The sequence below is a fragment of the Salmo salar genome, chromosome ssa16 (assembly GCF_905237065.1).
Source record: "Salmo salar chromosome ssa16, Ssal_v3.1, whole genome shotgun sequence".
NCBI lineage: Eukaryota > Metazoa > Chordata > Actinopteri > Salmoniformes > Salmonidae > Salmo > Salmo salar.
The window spans coordinates 85,179,341-85,205,770 of NC_059457.1; the positions used below are offsets into that span (position 1 = coordinate 85,179,341).

General features: G+C 45.9%; 1 protein-coding gene across 9 annotated transcripts in view; it reads left to right on the forward strand.

The window, feature by feature from the left end:
* The first annotated feature begins 7,162 nt into the window (after nucleotides 1-7,162).
* LOC106595567 (Nance-Horan syndrome protein) overlaps nucleotides 7,163-26,430 on the forward strand; it is a 160,928-nt gene continuing 141,660 nt past the window's right edge. For all 9 annotated transcript variants that reach the window (XR_006759867.1, XR_006759868.1, XR_006759866.1 and 6 more), the window contains exon 1: nucleotides 7,163-7,740. Coding sequence is in view for 6 of the 9 variants with exons in the window: in XM_045698306.1 (XP_045554262.1) it covers nucleotides 7,458-7,740 (283 nt within the window). In the remaining 3 variants the exon portion in view is untranslated. The remainder of the gene's footprint in view (nucleotides 7,741-26,430) is intronic.

Below are 26,430 nucleotides of genomic sequence, written 5' to 3' on the forward strand. Positions count from 1 at the left end.
TGGAAACTGCAAGACAAGCACCTTTGGGCCCTAAAGGGAGATAAGTATCGATCAGATCAAGGCAAAGTTGATTATTAAACTTGTTATTACAACAATATGATAACAGATATCTGACCCCGGTACCTGCAGTCCCCAGTATTGTATTTATGTCTCAGTAAATGAATCAGCAGGAGAACGGCTAGAAGGGGAATGGGGGTTGTTCCCTCTAGTTGGACTCATTCATTTTAGATGTATATCATCATATGGTTTGGGCTTCATTTTACTGGTCTACTGAAACCAAACATCTAATGGACTTTTTCTATTGTGTCAGTACACTATATATATATATATATATTTATTTTATTTTTTAATCTCTTATCTCTTTACCTCAGAATGCAGTTGTGTTTATTTTGGACTGAATATGTATTGCATGAGTATCCAGAGAGATGAAACAGCTAAAAGGTGTTGCCTAGTGACCAAAACGTCACAGGGGTGTTTCTTCTATCTGTGTGCAAGTTTACCTGACTGACCTCCAGCATTATAGAGTGACTTCCTGTGTGGCCCCTACGCCGTGGTGGAAGGATACCTGTTCAACCAGTTCTGGCTTTCAGTTCATCGCCCGAGTAACCGTATCACTCCCTCCATGTCTGCCCCAGGATCAGGTGACAGTGTCTGCGAACCCTGGTCGACGTTTGTGCACTCTATAGAGAATAAGAAGCCATTTGGGACAGAGGCTCATGACTGACTGGCCGAACAATAACAATGTAAACCATCCCTTTTAATGTCCTTTCATGAAATGAGGAACTATTTTTGAGTTGTTATCATTATGTAGCTGCTTGATATCATTGCAACTCAGGCAACACCCTGAGAGAGAGAGAGAGAGAGAGAGAGAGAGAGAGAGAGAGAGAGAGAGAGAGAGAGAGAGAGAGAGAGAGAGAGAGAGAGAGAGAGAGAGAGAGAGAGAGAGAGAGAGAGAGAGAGAGAGAGAGAGAGAGAGAGAGAGAGAGAGAGAGAGAGAGAGAGAGAGAGAGAGAGAGAGAGAGAGAGAGAGAGAGAGAGAGAGAGAGACCTCCGTTAGTGATGTTGCATGTGATTGATTCCAGGAAGATAAAGTTACGAGATCTGCCACAAGAGGGGGCTGCTCTATAGTTACAGCCGTGTCACAGAAGAATCAGCCTCTCTCTGTCTGCCATTCTGCCATTACTAACAAGTATTCCAGGAATACCTTTATCAGACAGTGTGTAGCCTATGTGTGGCTACTTAGTGTCCAATGCTACATATCTTAGCCTTTAATGGGGAGAAAATGGAATGGAATAATTCCAAACGTTTGATTATTATTAACTGATTATAAAGGATGATGGTCTCAGTAAAATTATTGGATAAAATATAGATTTTTGCCTTTAGTACTAAAGCCTATAGAAACTAATTGAATAACACATTCAGACATGGCAAAATGTATGGTAGATCAGCGGGTGGAGCGGGGGTTACGCCCCGAACCGGAGCCGCCTCCTCTGCTGGAGGTTAGTGTTATGTGGACTGCACTAGAGCCGCCAATAACAGGTGTTACCCACCCTATCCTCCCTTTTTTGTTTTAGTTTTTTAGGAGCATTCGGAGTCTGCACCTTTGGGGGGGGGGGAATACTGTCACATCCTGACCATAGTAAGATGTTATTTTCTATGGTAGAGTAGGTCAGGGCGTGACAGAGGGTGTTTGTGTTTTTCTATGTTTTCTATGTTTAGTTCTAGTTTTCTATTTCTATGTTGTTTTTTGGGGATGATCTCCAATTAGAGGCAGCTGGTCCTCGTTGTCTCTAATTGGAGATCATACTTCAGTAGGTGTTTTTTCCACCTGTGTTTGTGGGTAGTTGTCTTCTGTTTAGTCTATGTTCCTGACAGAACTGTGAGCTGATCGTTTTCGCTTTTGTTCTTTTCTTTAGTGTTCTGTGTTCAAATAAAAAGTCATAATGAGCACTCAACACGCTGCGCTTTGGTCCCCTCGCTACGACAGCCGTTACAGATGGCTAGAAGGCCGGTGACGTCGACCGCCGAACGCCGCCCGAACAAGGAGAGGGACCGACTTCGGTGGAAGTCGTGACACAGTCCTAAATACAGTATTTAACCCCTTCTCCTGGGTAGGCACAAAACTACCTTCGACTTCCATTCCTTTTTTAAATCTGGTACCGGTTACCTTCAGACACGTCCCGTGACACTTGTGGGGGTCGTATATCAAAACGAAGAACATCATCGTGTTCGTGCAAATATCCATTTTCCACTTAGGGGAAATTAGTTTGTAGCCCAAACGGTTCTGACGCTACTGGCACATCAACGGTACTGACTTCAGACGAGTGTCCTGACACTTGTTGGGTTCGTATAGTAAAATGGAGAACACCACCGTGTTTGTGAGATAGAGTAGTCATAATCGTTTTTTAGGTCAAACCACTCGGATGCTCCAGATGTTTTTCGTGAGAAGACCATGAGAAGATTTTTGGGATGACTCATGGTCTGACAAACACAGCTCTAGCTCTGCCACCTTTCACTGCAGATGTCTCATGGTCTGACAAACACCGCTCTAGCTCTGCCACCTTTCACCGCAGATGTCTCATGGTCTGACAAACACCGCTCTAGCTCTGCCACCTTTCACCGCAGATGTCTCATGGTCTGACAAACACCGCTCTAGCTCTGCCACCTTTCACCACAGATGCGGAAGTGGTGGATGCGGTGGATTGAGATGCAGCCCATGCAAAAGCACATATCTCTATAGCTTTAACTGACTGATTTTGATGGGGATGTGTTTGTTATGTAACCTGTATTGACGCACCGGTGGGGGGTTAATAAACAGATTATTTTAAACCAGCTGAAAATCCTGCCATCCAGGACCTATATACTAGGCAGTGTCAGAGGAAGGCCCAACAAATTGTCAAAGACTCCAGTCACTCAAGTCATAGAGTGTTCCCTCTGCTACCGCACGGCAAGCGGTACCGGAGCACCAAGGTTAGGTCCAAAAGGCTTCTTAACAGCTTCTACCCCCAAGCCATAAGACCGCTGAACATTTAATCAAATGGCCACCCGGACTATTTCCATTGACTATTTCCATTGACTATTTCCATTGACTATTTCCATTAACTATTTACATTGACTATTTCCATTAACTATTTCCATTGACTATTTCCATTAACTATTTCCATTGACTATTTCCATTGATTATTTCCATTGACTATTTCCATTGACTATTTCCATTGATTATTTCCATTGACTATTTCCATTGACTATTTCCATTAACTATTTACATTGAGCTACTCGCTGTTTATTATCTATGCATAGTCACTTCACCCCTACTTACATGTACAAATTACCTCGACTAACCTGTACCCCCGCACATTGACTCAGTACCGGTAACCCCTGTATATTGCCTCGTTATTGTTATTTAATTGTATTGTGTTACTTTTTATTTTATTTTTTACTTTAGTTTATTTAGTAAATATTTTCTTAACTCTATTTACTGAACTGCATTGTTGGTTAAGGGCTTGTAAGTAAGCATTTCACAGTAAGGTCTACACCTGTTGTATTCGGCGCATGTGACAAATACGATTTGATTTGAAATCCAGGGTTTCTATGTCAAACATTTTTGTTATATTTCAGTCTTCTGTGATGTATATACACACCCTGATCTGTTTCACCTGTCCTTGTGCTCATCTCCACCCCCGTCCAGGTGTCGCCCATCTTCCCCATTATCCCCTGTGTATTTATACCTGTGTTTTCTGTCTGTCTGTTGCCAGTTCGTCTTGTTTGTTCAAGCCTACCAGTGTTTTGTCTCAGCTCCTGTTTGCCCCTAGTCTCTCTTTTTCTCATCCTCCTGGTTTTTGACCTTTGCCTGTCCTGACCCTGTTCTCGCCCGCCTGAACACTGCCTGACCTGACCCTGAGCCTGCCTGTTGTCCTGTACCTTGGTCCACCTCTGGATTACTAAACTCTGCTTGACCTGACCCTGAGCCTGCCTGTTGTCCTGTACCTTGGCCTCTGCTCTGGATTATCAACCCCTGCCTGCCTTGACCTGTCGTTTGCCTGCTCCTGTGGTTACAATAAACATTGTTACTTTGCAATACATTTCAACTCTATATCTGACATGATACAGGTGTCTTCTTTTTTTAAACCCATGACCATGTGTGTGAGGTGTATACTTTGTTACAAAGTAGATTTGTTTAAGACTACCAAGAAACACTCTGATTGGTCCTGATTTAGCCCACTGCAGTAAAAGGTTAATAAAGACGGTGGAAAGATGCTCACATCCCACATCTCAACATGAACAACAACAACTATAATATCTGAAAGCAACTTTCTGTTTCCCAAAGAATTCAACCCAGCTTTGTAGGAGACTGGACACTGAACCACTGTGATCACCTCTAGAGCCTGTCCTTCAGCTTTGTAGGAGACTGGACACTGAACCACTGTGATCACCTCTAGAGCCTGTCCTTCAGCTTTGTAGGAGACCGGACACTGAACCACTGTGATCACCTCTAGAGCCTGTCCTTCAGCTTTGTAGGAGACTGGACACTGAACCACTGTGATCACCTCTAGAGCCTGTCCTTCAGCTTTGTAGGAGACTGGACACTGAACCACTGTGATCACCTCTAGAGCCTGTCCTTCAGCTTTGTAGGAGACTGGACACTGAACCACTGTGATCACCTCTAGAGCCTGTCCTTCAGCTTTGTAGGAGACTGGACACTGAACCACTGTGATCACCTCTAGAGCCTGTCCTTCAGCTTTGTAGGAGACTGGACACTGAACCACTGTGATCACCTCTAGAGCCTGTCCTTCAGCTTTGTAGGAGACTGGACACTGAACCACTGTGATCACCTCTAGAGCCTGTCCTTCAGCTTTGTAGGAGACCGGACACTGAACCACTGCAGATCACCTCTAGAGCCTGTCCTTCAGCTTTGTAGGAGACTGGACACTGAACCACTGCAGATCACCTCTAGAGCCTGTCCTTCAGCTTTGTAGGAGACCGGACACTGAACCACTGCAGATCACCTCTAGAGCCTGTCCCTCAGCTTTGTAGGAGACCGGACACTGAACCACTGCAGATCACCTCTAGAGCCTGTCCCTCAGCTTTGTAGGAGACCGGACACTGAACCACTGCAGATCACCTCTAGAGCCTGTCCTTCAGCTTTGTAGGAGACTGGACACTGAACCACTGCAGATCACCTCTAGAGCCTGTCCTTCAGCTTTGTAGGAGACTGGACACTGAACCACTGCAGATCACCTCTAGAGCCTGTCCTTCAGCTTTGTAGGAGACCGGACACTGAACCACTGTGATCACCTCTAGAGCCTGTCCTTCAGCTTTGTAGGAGACTGGACACTGAACCACTGCAGATCACCTCTAGAGCCTGTCCTTCAGCTTTGTAGGAGACTGGACACTGAACCACTGTGATCACCTCTAGAGCCTGTCCCTCAGCTTTGTAGGAGACCGGACACTGAACCACTGCAGATCACCTCTAGAGCCTGTCCTTCAGCTTTGTAGGAGACTGGACACTGAACCACTGCAGATCACCTCTAGAGCCTGTCCCTCAGCTTTGTAGGAGACTGGACACTGAACCACTGTGATCACCTCTAGAGCCTGTCCCTCAGCTTTGTAGGAGACCGGACACTGAACCACTGCAGATCATCTCTAGAGCCTGTCCCTCAGCTTTGTAGGAGACTGGACACTGAACCGCTGCAGATCACCTCTAGAGCCTGTCCCTCAGCTTTGTAGGAGACTGGACACTGAACCGCTGCAGATCACCTCTAGAGCCTGTCCCTCAGCTTTGTAGGAGACTGGACACTGAACCGCTGCAGATCACCTCTAGAGCCTGTCCCTCAGCTTTGCTAACTTAGCAGTTCTGTTCTAGTACAGAGGTGGGGACCCTCACCATAGACAGAGCTCAGACTGAGGCCCTCTGAATGATTCTGACAACAACAGTATGGATTAAGTGAAACACTCGTTCAGCAAAAATATGAATTAACGCCCAGGAAACTCCTATTGAGTGAACTTGAATAACATCCTTTCATTCAACTTGAATGTGTCTGCAGATAGGAAAACTATACAGAACCAGGCCTGACAGGGGTCAACGGGGCTGTGTTAAATGACCGCTATACAGAACCAGGCCTGACAGGGGTCAACGGGGCTGTGTTAAATGACCGCTATACAGAACCAGGCCTGACAGGGGTCAACGGGGCTGTGTTAAATGACCGCTATACAGAACCAGGCCTGACAGGGGTCAACGGGGCTGTGTTAAATGACCGCTATACAGAACCAGGCCTGACAGGGGTCAACGGGGCTGTGTTAAATGACCGCTATACAGAACCAGGCCTGACAGGGGTCAACGGGGCTGTGTTAAATGACCGCTATACAGAACCAGGCCTGACAGGGGTCAACGGGGCTGTGTTAAATGACCGCTATACAGAACCAGGCCTGACAGGGGTCAACGGGGCTGTGTTAAATGACCGCTATACAGAACCAGGCCTGACAGGGGTCAACGGGGCTGTGTTAAATGACCGCTATACAGAACCAGGCCTGACAGGGGTCAACGGGGCTGTGTTAAATGACCGCTATACAGAACCCCTGACAGGGGTCAACAGGGGTGTGTTAAAGGGGAAATCAGCAGATGCTACATCCACTTTTGGACTCAGAAATTAATGATGTGAACCTATTGATTCTTGAAGAATATAACTTATAAATGCCTCATGAGCTTAGTTTAACTGTCATACCCCATCAGAACCCAAAATATAAGCTTGTTTTACTCCAAAGTTTGTGTTTTTATCATAAATGTCAATGATTAATTGGTGTTGTCTGTCAGTTCTTTAAACAATAGACTTTTGTAGTTATCGGCCCAATGCCTTTGGACTTTTCTTTGGTTTATACAGTTTATATGATCTTGACCTCAGCAATGCAGCTAAAGATTAGATCAAGCTGAATCTTTTCTCAAAGACAAAGATCTGACTATATTCCAGCCCTCTATTTTTCATTCGCTGCTCTTCCCGTTATGACTGTAATAGTAGAGACAGTATGCAGCACGCGCTTCGCCGTTGATTTGGCGCTCAACACTACTGCCGCTTGAATAGCTTCCCCTATTCCTAAATCCTGATCCGGATCATGAGGACAACACTCCGGGATTTTGTGTTCTCTTCCTTTAAAGCCCTCACGCTCTACTCTGGAGCAATGAAAAACTAGAACCCGGGAGGCCACGGAGGCAACCCAAGATCATTCGGGCAGCGCGGATCCTTATATGCAGGCAGGCTGCGCCACGCTTCGGGAGAACGGACGGAGTAAGACCTCAGCAACGAAAAGGATGGAGGGTCTGAAGGAGACACGGGGAACTTTGGATTGAGGAGAGGAGGAGACGAGGGACGGAAGACCGCCCGATGAACGACAGTTTTTTTCTTGGATATTTTTTGTGTGCTTTTTCTAGGGGGGATTTTGGATAATTTTTGCGGTTGATCAAAATGCCATTTGCCAAAAGGATTGTAGAACCCCAGTTACTGTGCAGGTTACCTATTCCAAATGACGAAGGCTCGCTCAACATTGAGGATCTGTGTTCCATCAATAATGTGGTGCTCTCGCGGACCTTGCGGCAGCTCTCCGACCTGGCCAAACACGCCTGCTCCCTATTTCAGGAGCTGGAGAACGAGATCATGTCCACCAACCAGAGGGTCTGGGTTCTGCAGAATAAAATAGGGAAGATCCAACAGAACGCCAGCGGTCTCGATCCCAAAAAGGAGGCAGTGCGTAAGTAGCCTACCCACCATGACTAAAATGTCTAAATTGTACCCTATGTTATATAGTTGCGTCTGCTTCTGCAATATGTGGGATTTGTGTTTATATTCCATTCATTCCGAGGCATCGCAGTGCGTTCAAGTCGTAAGGACGCACACGCCTCGATTTTCGCGGCGCCCGAGCCCACACTAGAATCTCCTCCACATTGAAATGTGTCACACGGATGCATGCGCACACCTGCATTGCACTGACCTGGCCCTGATATTGTCAATTTGTTATAACGAATCGAAAATATGAATATACGCCCACACAAACCCATGTTTGGAGTTTCACATCTGTGCGTATTTTTCCCTTGGCAGTTTTTTAAAAGTCATTTGATGTAGAATTTCTGAGCTTTGGAGAAGTCATGCCACAGAGGGGCGTGTAGTCTGCATTGGAATGGGCAGTGGTACCAGTGTCAGTATTCTCCACATCATCATCATCCTCTCTTGATAGTAGCCTAGCCTGCATCTAATATAACGGGGGACCAGTACGGAGAAAAAAATGTATGAAATGTATGCATTCACTACTGTAAGTCGCTCTGGATAAGAGCGTCTGCTAAATGACAAAAAATGTAAATGTAAATAACTGTGACTGGAATGCGTAAAACGCAACATTCTATCATGGAAGTTAAGGAATAAATATGGAATGTTGAATATCGTTCTCAGAATGCAGTGTAATATTGTTGACACTCATCACCCGCCGCTAGAGCAAACCAACCCTTGACAGCACAGCTCGTCCTAGCATTAATAATGACTTTATATGGAAATGGACACAGTCCGAATATGAAGTCATGGATAGATAGTATATGACTGGTAATTATGTCAGATAAAATGATGATTAAACACTGTTCACTGTTCAATGGATGGATGCATTTGGGAAGAAACCCAATGGCCTCAATTGGAGGGACTGCAAGCCCATAGATATGAATAGTGCAAGCCCATAGATATGAATAGTGCAAGCCCATAGATATGAATAGTGCAAGCCCATAGATATGAATAGTGCAAGCCCATAGATATGAATAGTGCAAGCCCATAGATATGAATAGTGCAAGCCCATAGATATGAATAGTGCAAGCCCATAGATATGAATAGGCTAGATGTTGTTTTGGATCTATTGATGTTCTATGTGTTGTTTGATGTCCTTTTTACATCATATGGTGTAGTAGATAGGGAATGGTAGGTACCTTGCACTGACCTTATGCATTCATAGGCTGTCTGAAAATGGTTCCTGCATCAGCAACATCATGTGGATTCATTCCCGTAGCCTAGCCTTCTATTTCCAGTGAACGGAACAGCATTCTAAAGCCTCAGGCGAAATGAAGGGTGGAAAAAAAACAAGACTCCATCTTTAAAATTCATTTCAGTCATCCACCCTGGCTTTTCCCCTCTCTCTTCCCTCTCTTCCCTTTTCTCTCTCTTCTCCCACCCTCCCTCTCTTCCTCGAGCCACAGCAGTCAGTGTAATGCAAGCCATGGTTTAGTTACGTAAGGAAAAGAGAGACATTCACATATTCCACTATTTCTAACAGTCACCTAGCTGAGATGTGGTGGTGATGGTGTAGCCTAGATATTGTAGTGCTACTGCTGTTGCTGTGAATCATCATGGAGTATTGAGAAAGAGAGAGAGTGTGGGAGAGACAGAGAGAGAGTTAGAGAGAGAGAGAGGGGGGGATAGAGGCCAACTATGGTGTGGATGGATGCAGTGATGATGTGGTCTGGGTTTGGCTGTAGGTAGGCATGCTGCTAGCCGAGACTGGGCAGCAGCATGGCTAAACTAAGCCAGTGAAAGGGCGAAAGGGAGGACTGTCAATGGCTGGATTTGAGGGACGATGAGGATGAGGATCGTTCCTCTCCATTGTTGATGTTAAACTAATCCCTAGCTCTCTGGGATGCTGTGTTCAAAGAAATATAATAGCTAGAACAGGAAAAAGCCTCAGGCCATTGCAATTGGCTTGAATGGGGATTCCTGTTCCAGTAAGCTTAATTCTATGTTTATGGCTGTTAAGCATGCATCAAATCAAATCAAACTTTATTTGTCACATGCGCCCGAATACAGCAGGTGTAGACCTTACCGTGAAATGCTTACTTACAAGCCCTTAACCAACAGTGCAGTTCAAGAAAAGTTAAGAAAATATTGACCAAATAAACTAAAGTAAAAAACAAAAATAAATAACAATTAAATAACAATAATGAGGCTATATACAGGGGTTACCGGTACTGAGTCAGTGTGCGGGGGTACAGGTTAGTTGAGGTCATTTGTACATGTACTGTAGGTAGGTGGGACTTTACTGTCCAATGCAAATGAATGGGGCTGGGAATCTAGACTAGAGACTATTTATTTCTATTTCCAGCTCACTGATCTGATCTGGCACGTTTTGAATTTGAATCATTTGTTGGTTATTAGCAGGTGCTCAAACTTTTTGCTAAAAATAACTTGAATGTGTAGAAAATAAATTACTTTGAAATGTAGCGACTCTGGCCTGAAGGGGCCCTCATTAATAACACTGACAGGGAACTTTCAAATGCAGCTACTCTGGCCTGGAGTGTCCCTCTTTGCTTACACTGACAGGGAACTTTCAAATGCAGCTACTCTGGCCTGGAGTGTCCCTCTTTGCTTACACTGACAGGGAACTTTCAAATGAAGCTACTCTGGCCTGGAGTGTCCCTCTTTGCTTACACTGACAGGGAACTTTCAAATGAAGCTACTCTGGCCTGAAGTGGCCCTCTTTGCTTACACTGACAGGGAACTTTCAAATGCAGCTACTCTGGCCTGAAGTGGCCCTCTTTGCTTACACTGACAGGGAACTTTCAAATGAAGCTACTCTGGCCTGAAGTGGCCCTCTGCTTACACTGACAGGGAACTTTCAAATGCAGCTACTCTGGCCTGAAGTGGCCCTCTTTGCTTACACTGACAGGGAACTTTCAAATGAAGCTACTCTGGCCTGAAGTGGCCCTCTGCTTACACTGACAGGGAACTTTCAAATGAAGCTACTCTGGCCTGAAGTGGCCCTCTTTGCTAACACTGACACTTAGTTAGTCATAGCCAGTTGAAGATTCCTAAAATGATTACCCTTATCATTGGTGATGGCCTGGCCTTCTATAATGTCATCTCAACAGAGGTGGTGGGTAACCTGGCTTGTCATTTTAGTTTAGTTTGAAAGAGACTGGAGTGGAGGCTGAGGCTGAATGGTGATGTTGGTGAGAGTGATGAGGCTGGGGTTAGTTAGACACATGGCCAGGGAACCCCCAAATCCTCTACCCCCCTCCACAAGCAGCCCAGACAGAGCAGACCGTCTCTCTGCTTCTCCACAGGGGACGGGCGGGCCATGTGAAGGCATCAAAGCCTGACCTGACCCCCCCTGGCTCCCTGACCCCCTGGCCTCTTAGCCCTGAGAAGGGAATGGTTTCACTATGAACTCTACTCAAGGAGAACTCAGAAGAGAGTTGTTTCAGTAGTTTACAGTGTGCCATTCATTCATGTGTTCCATTCAGTACCAGGCATGCTGTTGCTGATGTTCCTGAGGTCTTAGTTCCATCCACTACCAGGCATGCTGTGTCTGATGTTCCTGAGGTCTTAGTTCCATCCACTACCAGGCATGCTGTTGCTGATGTTCCTGAGGTCTTAGTTCCATCCACTACCAGGCATGCTGTGTCTGATGTTCCTGAGGTTTTAGTTCCATCCACTACCAGGCATGCTGTTGCTGATGTTCCTGAGGTCTTAGTTCCATCCACTACCAGGCATGCTGTGTCTGATGTTCCTTAGTTCTTAGTTCCATCCACTACCAGACATGCTGTGGCTGGTGTTCCTCAGTTCTTAGTTCCATCCACTACCAGGCATGCTGTGGCTGGTGTTCCTCAGTTCTTAGTTCCATCCACTACCAGACATGCTGTGGCTGGTGTTCCTCAGTTCTTAGTTCCATCCACTACCAGACATGCTGTGTCTGATGTTCCTTAGTTCTTAGTTCCATCCACTACCAGACATGCTGTGTCTGATGTTCCTCAGTTCTTAGTTCCATCCACTACCAGACATGCTGTGTCTGATGTTCCTCAGTTCTTAGTTCCATCCACTACCAGGCATGCTGTGTCTGATGTTCCTTAGTTCTTAGTTCCATCCACTACCAGACATGCTGTGGCTGGTGTTCCTCAGTTCTTAGTTCCATCCACTACCAGGCATGCTGTTGCTGATGTTCCTGAGGTCTTAGTTCCATCCACTACCAGGCATGCTGTTGCTGATGTTCCTGAGGTCTTAGTTCCATCCACTACCAGGCATGCTGTTGCTGATGTTCCTGAGGTCTTAGTTCCATCCACTACCAGGCATGCTGTTGCTGATGTTCCTGAGGTCTTAGTTCCATCCACTACCAGGCATGCTGTGTCTGATGTTCCTTAGTTCTTAGTTCCATCCACTACCAGACATGCTGTGTCTGATGTTCCTCAGTTCTTAGTTCCATCCACTACCAGGCATGCTGTGTCTGATGTTCCTTAGTTCTTAGTTCCATCCACTACCAGACATGCTGTGTCTGATGTTCCTTAGTTCTTAGTTCCATCCACTACCAGACATGCTGTGGCTGATGTTCCTCAGTTCTTAGTTCCATCCACTACCAGACATGCTGTGGCTGATGTTCCTCAGTTCTTAGTTCCATCCACTACCAGACATGCTGTGGCTGATGTTCCTCAGTTCTTAGTTCCATCCACTACCAGACATGCTGTGGCTGGTGTTCCTCAGGTCTTAGTTCCATCCACTACCAGACATGCTGTGGCTGGTGTTCCTCAGTTCTTAGTTCCATCCACTACCAGACATGCTGTGGCTGGTGTTCCTCAGTTCGTAGTTCCATCCACTACCAGACATGCTGTGTCTGATGTTCCTCAGTTCTTAGTTCCATCCACTACCAGACATGCTGTGGCTGGTGTTCCTCAGTTCTTAGTTCCATCCACTACCAGACATGCTGTGGCTGGTGTTCCTCAGTTCTTAGTTCCATCCACTACCAGACATGCTGTGGCTGGTGTTCCTCAGGTCTTAGTTCTCTGAAATGAAAGGCTTCTTAATGATTTCCTCCTGTCTAAACTAAAGACAACTGACCCTGAGGGGGGGGCTAGGTACACACACTAACACAAGGATACACACACACACACACACACACACACACACACACACACACACACACACACACACACACACACACACACACACACACACACACACACACACACACACAAAACTCCTGGTGCTGTTTGAGAGGTTTGCCAGGTGAATAAGACACCCTGAGGCCTGAGGGATATATCTTAAAGAACAGGAAGTACAGCTTGTTCAGGAATCAGCTGTGCTGTTGACAGATGGGACAGATTGTTCAGGGATCTGTTGTGCTGTTGACAGATGGGACAGATTGTTCAGGGATCAGTTGTGCTGTTGACAGATGGGACAGATTGTTCAGGGATCAGTTGGACTGTTGACAGAAAGGACAGATTGTTCAGGGATCCGTTGTGCTGTTGACAGATGGGACAGATTGTTCAGGGATCAGTTGGACTGTTGACAGAAAGGACAGATTGTTCAGGGATCAGTTGGACTGTTGACAGAAAGGACAGATTGTTCAGGGATCAGTTGTGCTGTTGACAGAAAGGACAGATTGTTCAGGGATCCGTTGTACTGTTGACAGAAAGGATAGATTGTTCAGGGATCAGTTGTACTGTTGACAGAGAGGACAGATTGTTCAGGGATCAGTTGTACTGTTGACAGAGAGGACAGATTGTTCAGGGATCAGTTGTGCTGTTGACAGAAAGGACAGATTGTTCAGGGATCAGTTGTGCTGTTGACAGAGAGGACAGATTGTTCAGGGATCAGTTGGACTGTTGACAGATTGTTCAGGGATCCGTTGTGCTGTTGACAGAGAGGACAGATTGTTCAGGGATCAGTTGGACTGTTGACAGAAAGGACAGATTGTTCAGGGATCCGTTGTGCTGTTGACAGAGAGGACAGATTGTTCAGGGATCCGTTGTGCTGTTGACAGAAAGGACAGATTGTTCAGGGATCCGTTGTGCTGTTGACAGAGAGGACAGATTGTTCAGGGATCAGTTGTGCTGTTGACAGAAAGGACAGATTGTTCAGGGATCAGTTGTGCTCTTGACAACACTGCATTAAAAGGGTCAGTCAGCCCCTGAGGTGGAGGTGTGGACTTTTTCATTCACTAAAGTATGTGTTTTTTCTATCCAATATGTACCCTAGTGATTGATACATAGTCCAGAGGATGGGTTAGTGACATACATTTTATAATCACCAAGGTATACCTTTACAGTACTATGTTTGAGTGTTGATGAATAAGCTACATTGAACTACATTACTGTTCTCGTGTTATATTTTTGTACAACATTTGAACTACAGTTGAGGAGAGGTGGTGATTACCTTCATTAGGATCTGATTTGATCTGGTCAACAGGAGTCAATATGCTGTAGCATGGATAGCCATGACTTCTCCTCTCTACTCTGGCCGTCATGTCATTGGCTACCCTGTGTGAATCAGAATGACACATGACTAGGTTTTTCACAGCGATAATCTAATCCATGAGAATCAACAAGCACTTGGGATCTCAGCTCAGGAGCCCTGCTGTAAATGATATACAGTGTAGAGAATCTGATTGGTTTTCTCAAAGACACAGTCTATAAGAGTTCCTGCTGTTCAGTGGTCATTTCAACAATATGTGACCCCTCATCTCTTTTCAGTCTTATGTTCCAAAATTTGAAATGGTGTTTTTGATATTGGATTAAAGTACAGGCTCTGAGCTTCACTGCAGTTTGGAGGAACAATGGGAAAGTACTGCTACGTTGAAAGTTGATAAACTTGTAACCCCACTTTTGAGAAATGGCCCTTGAAAAGTTTTGGCTCAGTTTTTTACACTTCCTTGTTCACAAAATATGTGTTGTTTATACTTTACAGTGCCTTCAGAAAGTATTCACATCCCTTGACTTTTTCCACATGTTGTTGTGTTACACCTGAATTTACAAGTGGGTTAAATGTAGATGTTTTGTTGTCACTGGCTTACACACAATACCCATAATGTCCAAGTGGAATAATGTTTCTTTTTTATTTGTACAAATTAATTAAAATGAAATGTCTTGAGTCAATAAGTATTCAACCCCTTTGTTATGGCAAGCCAAAATAAGTTTGCAAGCCACATTTTTTGGGACTTAACGGGTCTCATAATAACTTGCATGGACTCACTCTGTTTGCAATAACAGTGTTTAACATGATTTTAGAATGACTGCTTCATCACTGTACCCCACACAATTATCTGTAAGGTCCCTCAGTCGAGCAGTGAAAGACCAGGGAGGTTTTCCAATGCCTTGTAAAGAAGGGCACCTATTGGTAGATGGGTAAAAAACAAATCAGACGTTGAATATCCCCTTGAACATGGTGAAATATTATTAACAGTTTGCATGGTGTATCGATACACCCAGTCACTACATACATACAGGTGTCCGTCCTAACTCAGTTGCCGGAGAGGAAGGAAACCGCTCAGGGATTTCATCAGGATGCCAATGGTGACATTAAAATAGTTGCAGAGTTCAACGGCTGTGACAGGAGAAAACTGAGGATGGATCAACAAAATGTGTAGTTACTCCGCAATACTAACCTAAATGATAGAGTGAAAAGAAGGAAACCTCCATGACCTGCATACACCCATGTCAACCATATCACCCATATCACCCATGTCACCCATGTCACCCATGTCACCCATACACCCATGTCACCCATTGAGCTTGTTTGGGATGCTCAGGATCGACTGGATCGAATTGACTGATTTCCTTATATGAACTGTAACTCAGTAAAATCTTTGAAATTGTTGTATGTTGCGTTCATATTTTTGTTCAGTGTAGCAATGGAAACGGCTTTCTGAGATTTGAATAATATTACTACACATATCATACACGTAGCTAGCTAGTGAGCCAGCCAGCTAACATTAGCTAGCTAGCTAACAGTACGCTTTAACTTGCAATGAAAATGACTTTAGAAACGTATAATATCTGAAAATATAGCTAGACTCTTACCCGTATACATGTATGAACGCTTCACGGCCATGGTTGCCCTGAAGGTGTACTCTAGAGACAGGTGTTTTATAAAACAGCCTTCTGTGTTCTCTTTTTGACTCCTTCTACATTAGCAATCAAACTCGGTTTCCACAGGGCATTCCACTGATTTCAAAACTCTGTCAATTTCTTCTGTAACAACAACACTGTTGATCTCCATTTCTTCCCCATCACTGTCATTGGAAGACTCTACAATGTCTAGTTCAATGAGGAAGAAACAAAGTTTTACCAGGGCCTCCCAAGTGGTGCAGCGGTTTAAAGCACTACATCGCACTGCTTGAGGCATCACTATAGACCCGGGTTTGATCCCAGGCTGTGCCACAACCGGCCATGACCGGGAGTTCCATAGGACAATTGGCCCAGTGTTGTCCAGGTTAAGGGAGGGTTTGACTGGCGGGGCTTTACTTGGCTTATTGCACTCTAGTGACTCCTTGTGACGGGCCGGGCGCCTGCAGGCTGACTTCGTTCGTCAGTTGGACGGTGTTTCCTCCGGGTTAAGCGGGCGGGTTCCGGGTTAAGCGGGCGGGTGTTAAGAAGCACGGTTTGGCGGGTCATGTTTCTGAGGACGCATGATTTGACCTTCGCCTCTCCTGAGCCCATTGGGGAGTTGCAGTGATGAGACAAGATCGTTATTGGATATCATGACATCGGTGAGAAAAGGGGATAAAATACAGAAAAAAAAGATTTTACCTAAGTCAGGGATTTCCTCATCGTCTGATTCATTTTCAGAGTCAGAGACAGTCAACATGGGACGATCGTCCTCCAGAAAGTAGTCCATCACAACTTCTTCCCACTGATATTTGTCAATTGCTCCTGCTAAATTCAGGGCAACAATGTCATTGAGAGCAGTAGCAACACTTGCAGTTCTCCATGGCTATATCTTGTTTTTAAAACCCGGTAGCAAGGATTATCTGAGCAGCTCATGTTATAGACAGAAGCCTGCGACATGGCAGACCAATCAGAACTAATCTCTTGGCATGTCCAGCCCATCAATTGTCTCAACCAATCATGGGTAGCGTGAAGGTTCCTGTCTTTTTCTGTGGCTAAACCGACTAGGCTTGTAATTGAACAATTGTATTCATATTTACAGATGGTATACCTGTTTATTATTAAGGCACATTAAAGTTCACATGTTGAAGAAGGCATTTCTGAAAAAAGAATATGCATTTTGATTTTTTTAAATGTCTCTCCTGTGAAGTAATGACAATCGTCATACACCTAGCTTCCTGAAAAAGGCCACATATGTACTAACAAATTGCTTCTTGAAGAATAGAACTCATAGATCCCTTATTACGAACTTACTACAACTGCCTTAACCGATCACAACCCCAAATCTGTATGGCTTCAAAACAGGTTTAAAAAAACTATCATGTGGAGCAGGGTCAGGCTGTTTAAATTGCAGATTGTGCCTTTAAGATGATAGGTCTGTTACAGAGTGGCCACGTTGTTCAACTCCTAAATAGCATGTTGTAGCCTTGACAAGCCAGCCAGCTACCTAGGTGTTGGTGAGATGAGGAAGTGGGTCACAGGAAGCAGCAGCGGAGAGAGGGAGCAAGAGAGAGAGATGACACCACTCCCTCCTCACCAGACACACAGCACAGTACAGTATAGTCATGCACTGCAGCATCTCTCCTCTCTCTCTCTCTCCCTTGTTCCCTCCCTTTCTCTCTACACTCTACACTTGGCTAAATAGGTAGATAGTTGTCTTTTCTCTGTTTCTATTTTTTCTTTCATTCTCTCTTTCTCTCTCTCTCACTGTCTGTCTCCCCCCTCTTTTCTCTCTTATCTGTCCTATCTGTCTGTCTGTATAAGGCTAGAGAACGCCTAGAGTCTGATAATAAAGCCGACTGTTAATATGTCATCAGTGTTTTTGTGTGAATAGGGTGAATTACAACGCTGTGTTAATGTCATCAGTGTTGTGTGAATAGGGGGAATTACAATGCTGAGTGTTAATATGTCATCAGTGTTGTTGTGGGAATAGGGTGAATTACAACGCTATGTTAATATGTCATCAGTGTTGTTGTGTGAATAGGGTGAATTACAACGCTGTTATGTTAACACCCAGGACCTTATGCCCTGACTGCCTTCCCTTCCTCAGAACTCTACTGTACAACTGCTCACATAGATCCTATTCAATTACCGCTCAAGGGATTTCACCATGAGGCCAATGGCTACTTTAACACAGTTACAGAGTTTAATGGCTGTGATAGGAGAAAACTGAGGATGGATCAACAACATTGTAGTTACTCCACAATATTAACCTAAATGACAGAGTGAAAAGAAGAAAGCCTGTACAGAATAAACATATTCTAAAACAGGCATCCGGGTTTTCAATAAAGGCACTAAAGTAAAACTGCAAATAAAGGTGGCAAAGAAATTGACTTTATATACAAAGTGTTATGTATGGGGCAAATCCAACACAGCACAACACTGAGTACCACTCTTCATATTTTCAAGCATGGTAGTGGCTGCATCATGTTATTGGTATGCTTGTCATCGGCCAGAGCTAGGGAGTATTTTAGGATAAAAATAAACAGAATAGAGCTAAACACAGGCAAAATCCTGGTTCAGTCTGCTTTCCAACAGACACTGGAAAACAAATTCACATTTCAGCAGGACAATAACCTAAACCACACTGGAGTTGCTTACCAAGAGAAAATTAAATGTTCCTGAGTGGCCTAGTTACAGTTTTGACTTAAATCAGCTTGATGGCAAGTTGGCAAGACTTGAACATGGCTGTTTATCAATGATCAACAATTTTAAAGGATTTTTAAAAGAACAATGGGCAAATATTGTACAATCCAAGTGTGCAAAGCTCTTAGAGACTTACCCAGAAAGACTCACAGCTGTAATCGCTGCCAAAGGTGATTCTAACATGTATTGACTCAGGGGTGTGAATACTTATGTCAATTCGATATTTCTGTATTTAATTTTAAATAGATGTTATAAAACATCTTTTCACTTTCTCGTTATGGGGTATTGTGACGTCATTATGGGGTATTGTGTGTAGGTGGGTTAGAAAAACATTTATTTAATCCATTTTGAATACAGACTGTAACAACAAAATGTTGAATAAGTCAAGGGGTATGAATACTTTCTGAAGGCACTGTTAGTTAGGCCTGCTTTGGATGGCTGGATGGCTATGGGAAGGACGAGGGGATAAGAGGGAGGTTTACACTTTCAACTGATACCTGTTTTCATTTTGTCCAACTCTTTAATCATACTGTATTTCAAGGGGCCTGGAAGATGTAATTGATGGAGTCAGTCTGGAGAACGTCTGTGTTTAGTTTCTTCTCAGTTGTCTGGCCTGAGGAGAAAAGGGAGACCCAGAGGAGTGTCACGTTACTATGTTGAGGCTGGAACTTAACTTACAACATCATAGTAGTAGTGGTAGTAGTAGTGGTAGTAGTTGTTGTAGTAGTAGTAGTAGTAGTAGTAAGAGGAGCAGTAGTAGTGGTAGTAGTTGTAGTATTAGTAGTAGTGGTAGTAGTTGTAGTATTAGTAGTAGTATAGTAGTAGTAGTAGTAGTAGTAGTAGTAGTAGTAGTAGTAGTAGTAGTAGTAGTAGTATAGTAGTGTAGTAGTAGTAGTAGGAGGAGTAAGAGGAGCAGTAGTAGTAGTAGTAGTAGTATTAGTAGTAGTAGTAGTAGTAGTAGTAGTAGCTTCAGGTCCTGATTGGTTGGCTGGGCAGTGTATAGCAGTATCCCACTAGGCACACACTGGTTGAATCAACTTTGTTTCCACCAACGTGGAATAGATGTTGAATTGACGTCTGTGTCAGTGGGATGGCTATACCACTCATATGGATAGTGGTGTATGTCATACGTCAATAGAATCAATGATTCAATCTAGTTGACATCCGTCAAGTTTTCTCTTTCATCTCTGCTTTTCTCATGCAGCAGACGTTTAGGGACCGGAGAGAAAATGCAATAACTCAACAAAAACTAAACTGGAAAGATTAGGCCCTAAATCTTAGGCACTTACGCCAGATAAAAATAATGTAAGTAAAACCTAAATATAGCCTATAGGTATGAAATGCACAAGAATTATACACTTGCAGATTTTTTTTATGCATCGTTTTCTCTTAATTCAAACCGCCCGCCACCCGCCATTCAACCACACAATATTTCATGACCCTAAACCCACCCACCCCGTAGATATAATCGCAGGTTATGAGTCAACCTGCGCATCACTAATCCCATCATTAATCAAGTGGGCAGGGGGGATACCTGCGGTTCCACAACCCCAGTTAGGGTGGCCAGATGTGGGGAGGGGTGGTGTAGTGAAAGCCTGCCCCATGGCTCTCCTGGCTTGTCACAGCATCTCTTGTCACAGCATCACATGGAGGCTTTCACAGCACTGTGATAATGTGAAGCATTTACAACACACACACACACACACACACACACACACACACACACACACACACACACACACACACACACACACACACACACACAGCAACTGATTCGACACACACACACACACACACAGCAACTGATTCGACACACACACACACACACACACACACACACACACACACACACACACACACACACACACACACACACACACACACACACAGCAACTGATTCGACACACACACACACACACACACACACACACACACACACACACAGCAACTGATTCGAACACACACACACACACACACACACACACACACACACACACACACACACACACACACACACACACACACACACACACACACACAGAGGGACTGTTACCACACCTCCCAACGTGTTATACTCCTCTCCTCCCCAGTCACCTGGTGAGTGATGAGGTGATGTCACAGTTCTGGGTTCACACATGTACAAGCTTGTTATATTAGGCTTTATTAATCTGTTATCAAAGGCCCTTCATAACCGCTCATAGACCATTCATAACCATTCGTAGACCATTCAAAATGTGTTTTGTTCATATTTCGCTGGCTAATGGCTTAATTGAAATGCAGTACGTCTAGTAGACTACTGTGTTATTCAGACGGAGAGAGACAGAGAAAGAGACACAATTAGATCCAACCAAATCATGAGAAAACAAAAATATCATTACTTGACACATTGGAAAGAATTAACAAAAAAACTGAGAAAACTAGAATGCTATTTGGCCCTAAACAGAGAGTACACAGTGGCAGAATACCTGACCACTGTGACTGACCCAAACTTAAGGAAAGCTTTGACTATGTACAGACTCAGTGAGCATAGCCTTGCTATTGAGAAACGCCGCCGTAGGCAGACCTGGCTTTCAAGAGAAGACAGGCTGTGTGCACACTGCCCACAAAATGAGGTGGAAACTGAGCTGCACTTCCTAACCTGCCAAATGTATGACCATATTAGAGACACATATTTCCCTCAGATTACACAGACCCACAAAGAATTAGAAAAAACGAATCCAATTTTGATAAACTCCCATATCTACTGGGTGAAATACCACAGTGTGACATCACAGCAGCAAGTTGTGTGACCTGTTGCCACAAGAAAAGGTCAACCAGTGAAGAACAAACACCATTGTAAATACAACCCATATTTATGTTTATTTATTTTCCCTTTTATACTTTAACTATTTGCACATCGTTACAACACTGTATATAGACATAATAGGACTTTTGAAATGTCTTTATTCTTTTGGAACTTGTGTGGGTGTAATGTTTACTGTTCATTTTTATGAATTGAATTGATAGAGGGAGATATATACAGTACCAGTCAAATTAACTTTTAACAAGGCACACCTATTCATTGAAATGCATTCCAGGTAAATACCTCATGAAGCTGGTTGAGAGAATGCCAAGAGTCTGCAAAGCTGTCATCAAGGCAAAGGGTGGCTATGCTAATTTGATGAATGTAAAATATTTGTTTAACTCTTTTTTTGGATACTATGTGATTCCATATGTGTAATTTAATAGTTTTGACTGGTACTATATATATAGAGAGAGGGGGGAGAGAGAAAGAGAGAGTGAAGCAGAGAGAGAGAATGAGAGAGGGAGAGATAGAAAGAGGGAGAGAGACAGGGAGAGAGAGGGAGAGATAGAAAGAGGGAGAGAGACAGGGAGAGATAAAAAGAGGGATAGAGACAGGGAGAGATAGAGGGAGAGAGACAGGGAGAGATAGAGGGAGAGAGCGAGAGACAGACTGCATTAGCTCTACTTACCTTTGTCATCGCCCAGTGCTGGAGGGGACTCCTCTCCTCCCTGCCAGAGTCTGCATAGTAACAGCAGGCTAACAGGGGATGCATGCTGTAACCTTTTAGGTAGCAGACCTCTTTTCTGCATTTTTTTTCTCCTAAATGTCCAGTAGCACATCCTCTCTGGAGCAAAACATTTTGTACATCATGTGTTAGCTACAAACGCCATAAATAGACAACACACACACACACATACACACACACACACACACATGCACACACACGAGCACACACACACACACACACACACACGTAACCATCACATGAACAAATGTGGTGTGGAAAATAGCTTGTCAGAAAGAGAAAGAGAGAGGTGAAAAAGAGAGAGAAAGAGGCCCAGAGAGATAGAATGAGCTGAAGGAAAAAGGTCTGTTAACCATTACATTGAGCTGATTGGGTGTTATCCATACAGGAGCTCCAGCCCTATCCCCAGCCGTATCCCTATCCCCAGCCGTATCCCTCTCCCCAGCCGTATCCCTCTCCCCAGCCGTATCCCTCTCCCCAGCCGTATCCCTCTCCCCAGCCGTATCCCTATCCCCAGCCGTATCCCTCTCCCCAGCCGTATCCCTCTCCCCAGCCGTATCCCCTTCCCCAGCCGTATCCCCATCCCCACCCGTATCCCTATCCCCAGCCGTATCCCTCTCCCCAGCCGTATCCCTCTCCCCAGCCGTATCCCTCTCCCCAGCCGTATCCCTCTCCCCAGCCGTATCCCTATCCCCAGCCGTATCCCTCTCCCCAGCCGTATCCCTCTCCCCAGCCCTATCCCTATCCCCAGCCGTATCCCTATCCCCAGCCGTATCCCTCTCCCCAGCCCTATCCCTATCCCCAGCCGTATCCCTCTCCCCAGCCGTATCCCTATCCCCAGCCGTATCCCTATCCCCAGCCGTATCCCTCTCCCCAGCCGTATCCCTCTCCCCAGCCGTATCCCTCTCCCCAGCCGTATCCCTCTCCCCAGCCGTATCCCTATCCCCAGCCGTATCCCTCTCCCCAGCCGTATCCCTCTCCCCAGCCGTATCCCTCTCCCCAGCCGTATCCCTCTCCCAGCCGTATCCCTCTCCCCAGCCGTATCCCTCTCCCCAGCCCTATCCCTATCCCCAGCCGTATCCCTCTCCCCAGCCCTATCCCTATCCCCAGCCGTATCCCTATCCCCAGCCCTATCCCTATCCCCAGCCGTATCCCTCTCCCCAGCCGTATCCCTATCCCCAGCCGTATCCCTATCCCCAGCCGTATCCCTATCCCCAGCCGTATCCCTATCCCCAGCCGTATCCCTCTCCCCAGCCCTATCCCTATCCCCAGCCGTATCCCTATCCCCAGCCCTATCCCTATCCCCAGCCGTATCCCTATCCCCAGCCGTATCCCTCTCCCCAGCCGTATCCCTATCCCCAGCCGTATCCCTATCCCCAGCCGTATCCCTATCCCCAGCCGTATCCCTCTCCCCAGTCGTATCCCTCTCCCCAGCCGTATCCCTATCCCCAGCCGTATCCCTATCCCCAGTCGTATCCCTCTCCCCAGCCCTATCCCTATCCCCAGCCGTATCCCTATCCCCAGCCGTATCCCTCTCCCCAGCCCTATCCCTATCCCCAGCCGTATCCCTCTCCCCAGCCGTATCCCTATCCCCAGCCGTATCCCTATCCCCAGCCGTATCCCTATCCCCAGCCGTATCCCTCTCCCCAGCCGTATCCCTCTCCCCAGCCGTATCCCTCTCCCCAGCCGTATCCCTATCCCCAGCCGTATCCCTCTCCCCAGCCGTATCCCTCTCCCCAGCCGTATCCCTCTCCCCAGCCGTATCCCCTTCCCCAGCCGTATCCCCATCCCCACCCGTATCCCTATCCCCAGCCGTATCCCTCTCCCCAGCCGTATCCCTCTCCCCAGCCGTATCCCTATCCCCAGCCGTATCCCTCTCCCCAGCCGTATCCCTCTCCCCAGCCCTATCCCTATCCCCAGCCGTATCCCTATCCCCAGCCGTATCCCTCTCCCCAGCCCTATCCCTATCCCCAGCCGTATCCCTCTCCCCAGCCGTATCCCTATCCCCAGCCGTATCCCTATCCCCAGCCGTATCCCTATCCCCAGCCGTATCCCTCTCCCCAGCCGTATCCCTCTCCCCAGCCGTATCCCTCTCCCCAGCCGTATCCCTATCCCCAGCCGTATCCCTCTCCCCAGCCGTATCCCTCTCCCCAGCCGTATCCCTCTCCCCAGCCGTATCCCTCTCCCCAGCCGTATCCCTCTCCCAGCCGTATCCCTCTCCCCAGCCGTATCCCTCTCCCCAGCCCTATCCCTATCCCCAGCCGTATCCCTCTCCCCAGCCCTCTCCCTATCCCCAGCCGTATCCCTATCCCCAGCCCTATCCCTATCCCCAGCCCTATCCCTCTCCCCAGCCGTATCCCTATCCCCAGCCGTATCCCTATCCCCAGCCGTATCCCTATGCCCAGTCGTATCCCTATCCCCAGCCGTATCCCTCTCCCCAGTCGTATCCCTCTCCCCAGCCGTATCCCTATCCCCAGCCGTATCCCTATCCCCAGTCGTATCCCTCTCCCCAGCCGTATCCCTATCCCCAGCCGTATCCCTATCCCCAGCCGTATCCCTATCCCCAGCCGTATCCCTCTCCCCAGCCGTATCCCTATCCCCAGCCCCAGCCGTATCCCTATCCCCAGTCGTATCCCTCTCCCCAGCCCTATCCCTATCCCTCTCCCCAGCCCTATCCCTATCCCCAGCCCCAGCCCTATCCCCAGCTCCAGCCCTATCCTTATCCCCAGCCCTATCCCCAGCCCCAGCCCTATCCCTATCCCCAACTCCAGCCCCAGTGGCCTGGAAGTAAAGTTGCTGTAGACAGCACATCATCATCCTGATGGCTCAACACACACACTCTGCCTGGCTGCCTGGCTCAGAGACTACTGCTGCTAGCTGGATCAACTGAGCCCACGTCACACTGCAGGCCTAGCACTGATTGGCTGGCCTCTGGGCTCTCTCTCTCCCTCTCTCTCTCTGCCTCTCTCTCTGCCTCTCTCCCTATCTATCCCTCTCCTTCTCACTCCCTCTCTCTCCCTATCTATCTCTCTCCTTCTCACTCTCTCTCTCTCCCTCTGCCTTTTTCTCTCTCTCTCTCGCTCTCTCTCTCCCTATCTATCCCTCTCCCTCTCCTTCTCACTCTCTCTCTCTCCCTCTGCCTCTTTCTCCTTCTCTCTCGCTCTCTCTCTCCCTCTCTCTCCCTATCTATCCCTCTCCTTCTCACTCCCTCTCTCTCCCTATCTATCTCTCTCCTTCTCATTCTCTCGCTCTCCCTCTGCCTCCCTATCTATCTTTCTCTCTCCCTCCCTCTCTCCCTATCTATCTTTCTCTCTCGCTCCCTCTCTCTCTCTCCTTCTCCTTTTCTATCTCTCTCCGTCTCTCTCTCTCTCCCTCTACTCTCCCTATCTATCTCTCTCCCTTTTTCTCTCTCCCTCACTCCGTCTCTCTCTCTCCCTTTTTCTCTCTCCCTCTCTCTATCTCCATCTCTCTTTCTCTCTCGCTCCCTCTCGCCCTCTCTCGCCCTCTCTCTCCCTTTTTTCTCTCTCTCTCTCTCTCTCTCTCTCTCTCTCTCTCTCTCTACAGCCGCATGTGAAAAACATGCACTGATACAATGAATAGAGAATATCATGATATAAACCTGTCTATCTACACAGAGGTGTTATAGACATCGTGATATAACCCTGTCTATCTACACAGAGGTGTTATAGACATCATGATATAACCCTGTCTATCTACACAGAGGTGTTATAGACATCGTGATATAACCCTGTCTATCTACACAGAGGTGTTATAGACATCGTGATATAACCCTGTCTATCTACACAGAGGTGTTATAGACATCGTGATATAACCCTGTCTATCTACACAGAGGTGTTATAGACATCGTGATATAACCCTGTCTATCTACACAGAGGTGTTATAGACATCGTGATATAACCCTGTCTATCTACACAGAGGTGTTATAGACATCGTGATATAACCCTGTCTATCTACACAGAGGTGTTATAGACATCGTGATATAACCCTGTCTATCTACACAGAGGTGTTATAGACATCGTGATCTAACCCTGTCTATCTACACAGAGGTGTTATAGACATCGTGATCTAACCCTGTCTATCTACACAGAGGTGTTATAGACATCATGATATAACCCTGTCTATCTACACAGAGGTGTTATAGACATCATGATATATATGTAGATCTTACATATGTTTGTTTTTAATATATAGTTATATAGCTGATTCCTATATGAACACATGTTTGTTATTAATATATAGTTATATAGCTGATTCCTATATGAACACATGTTTGTTTTTAATATATAGTTACATAGCTGATTCCTATATGAACACATGTTTGTTTTTAATATATAGTTACAT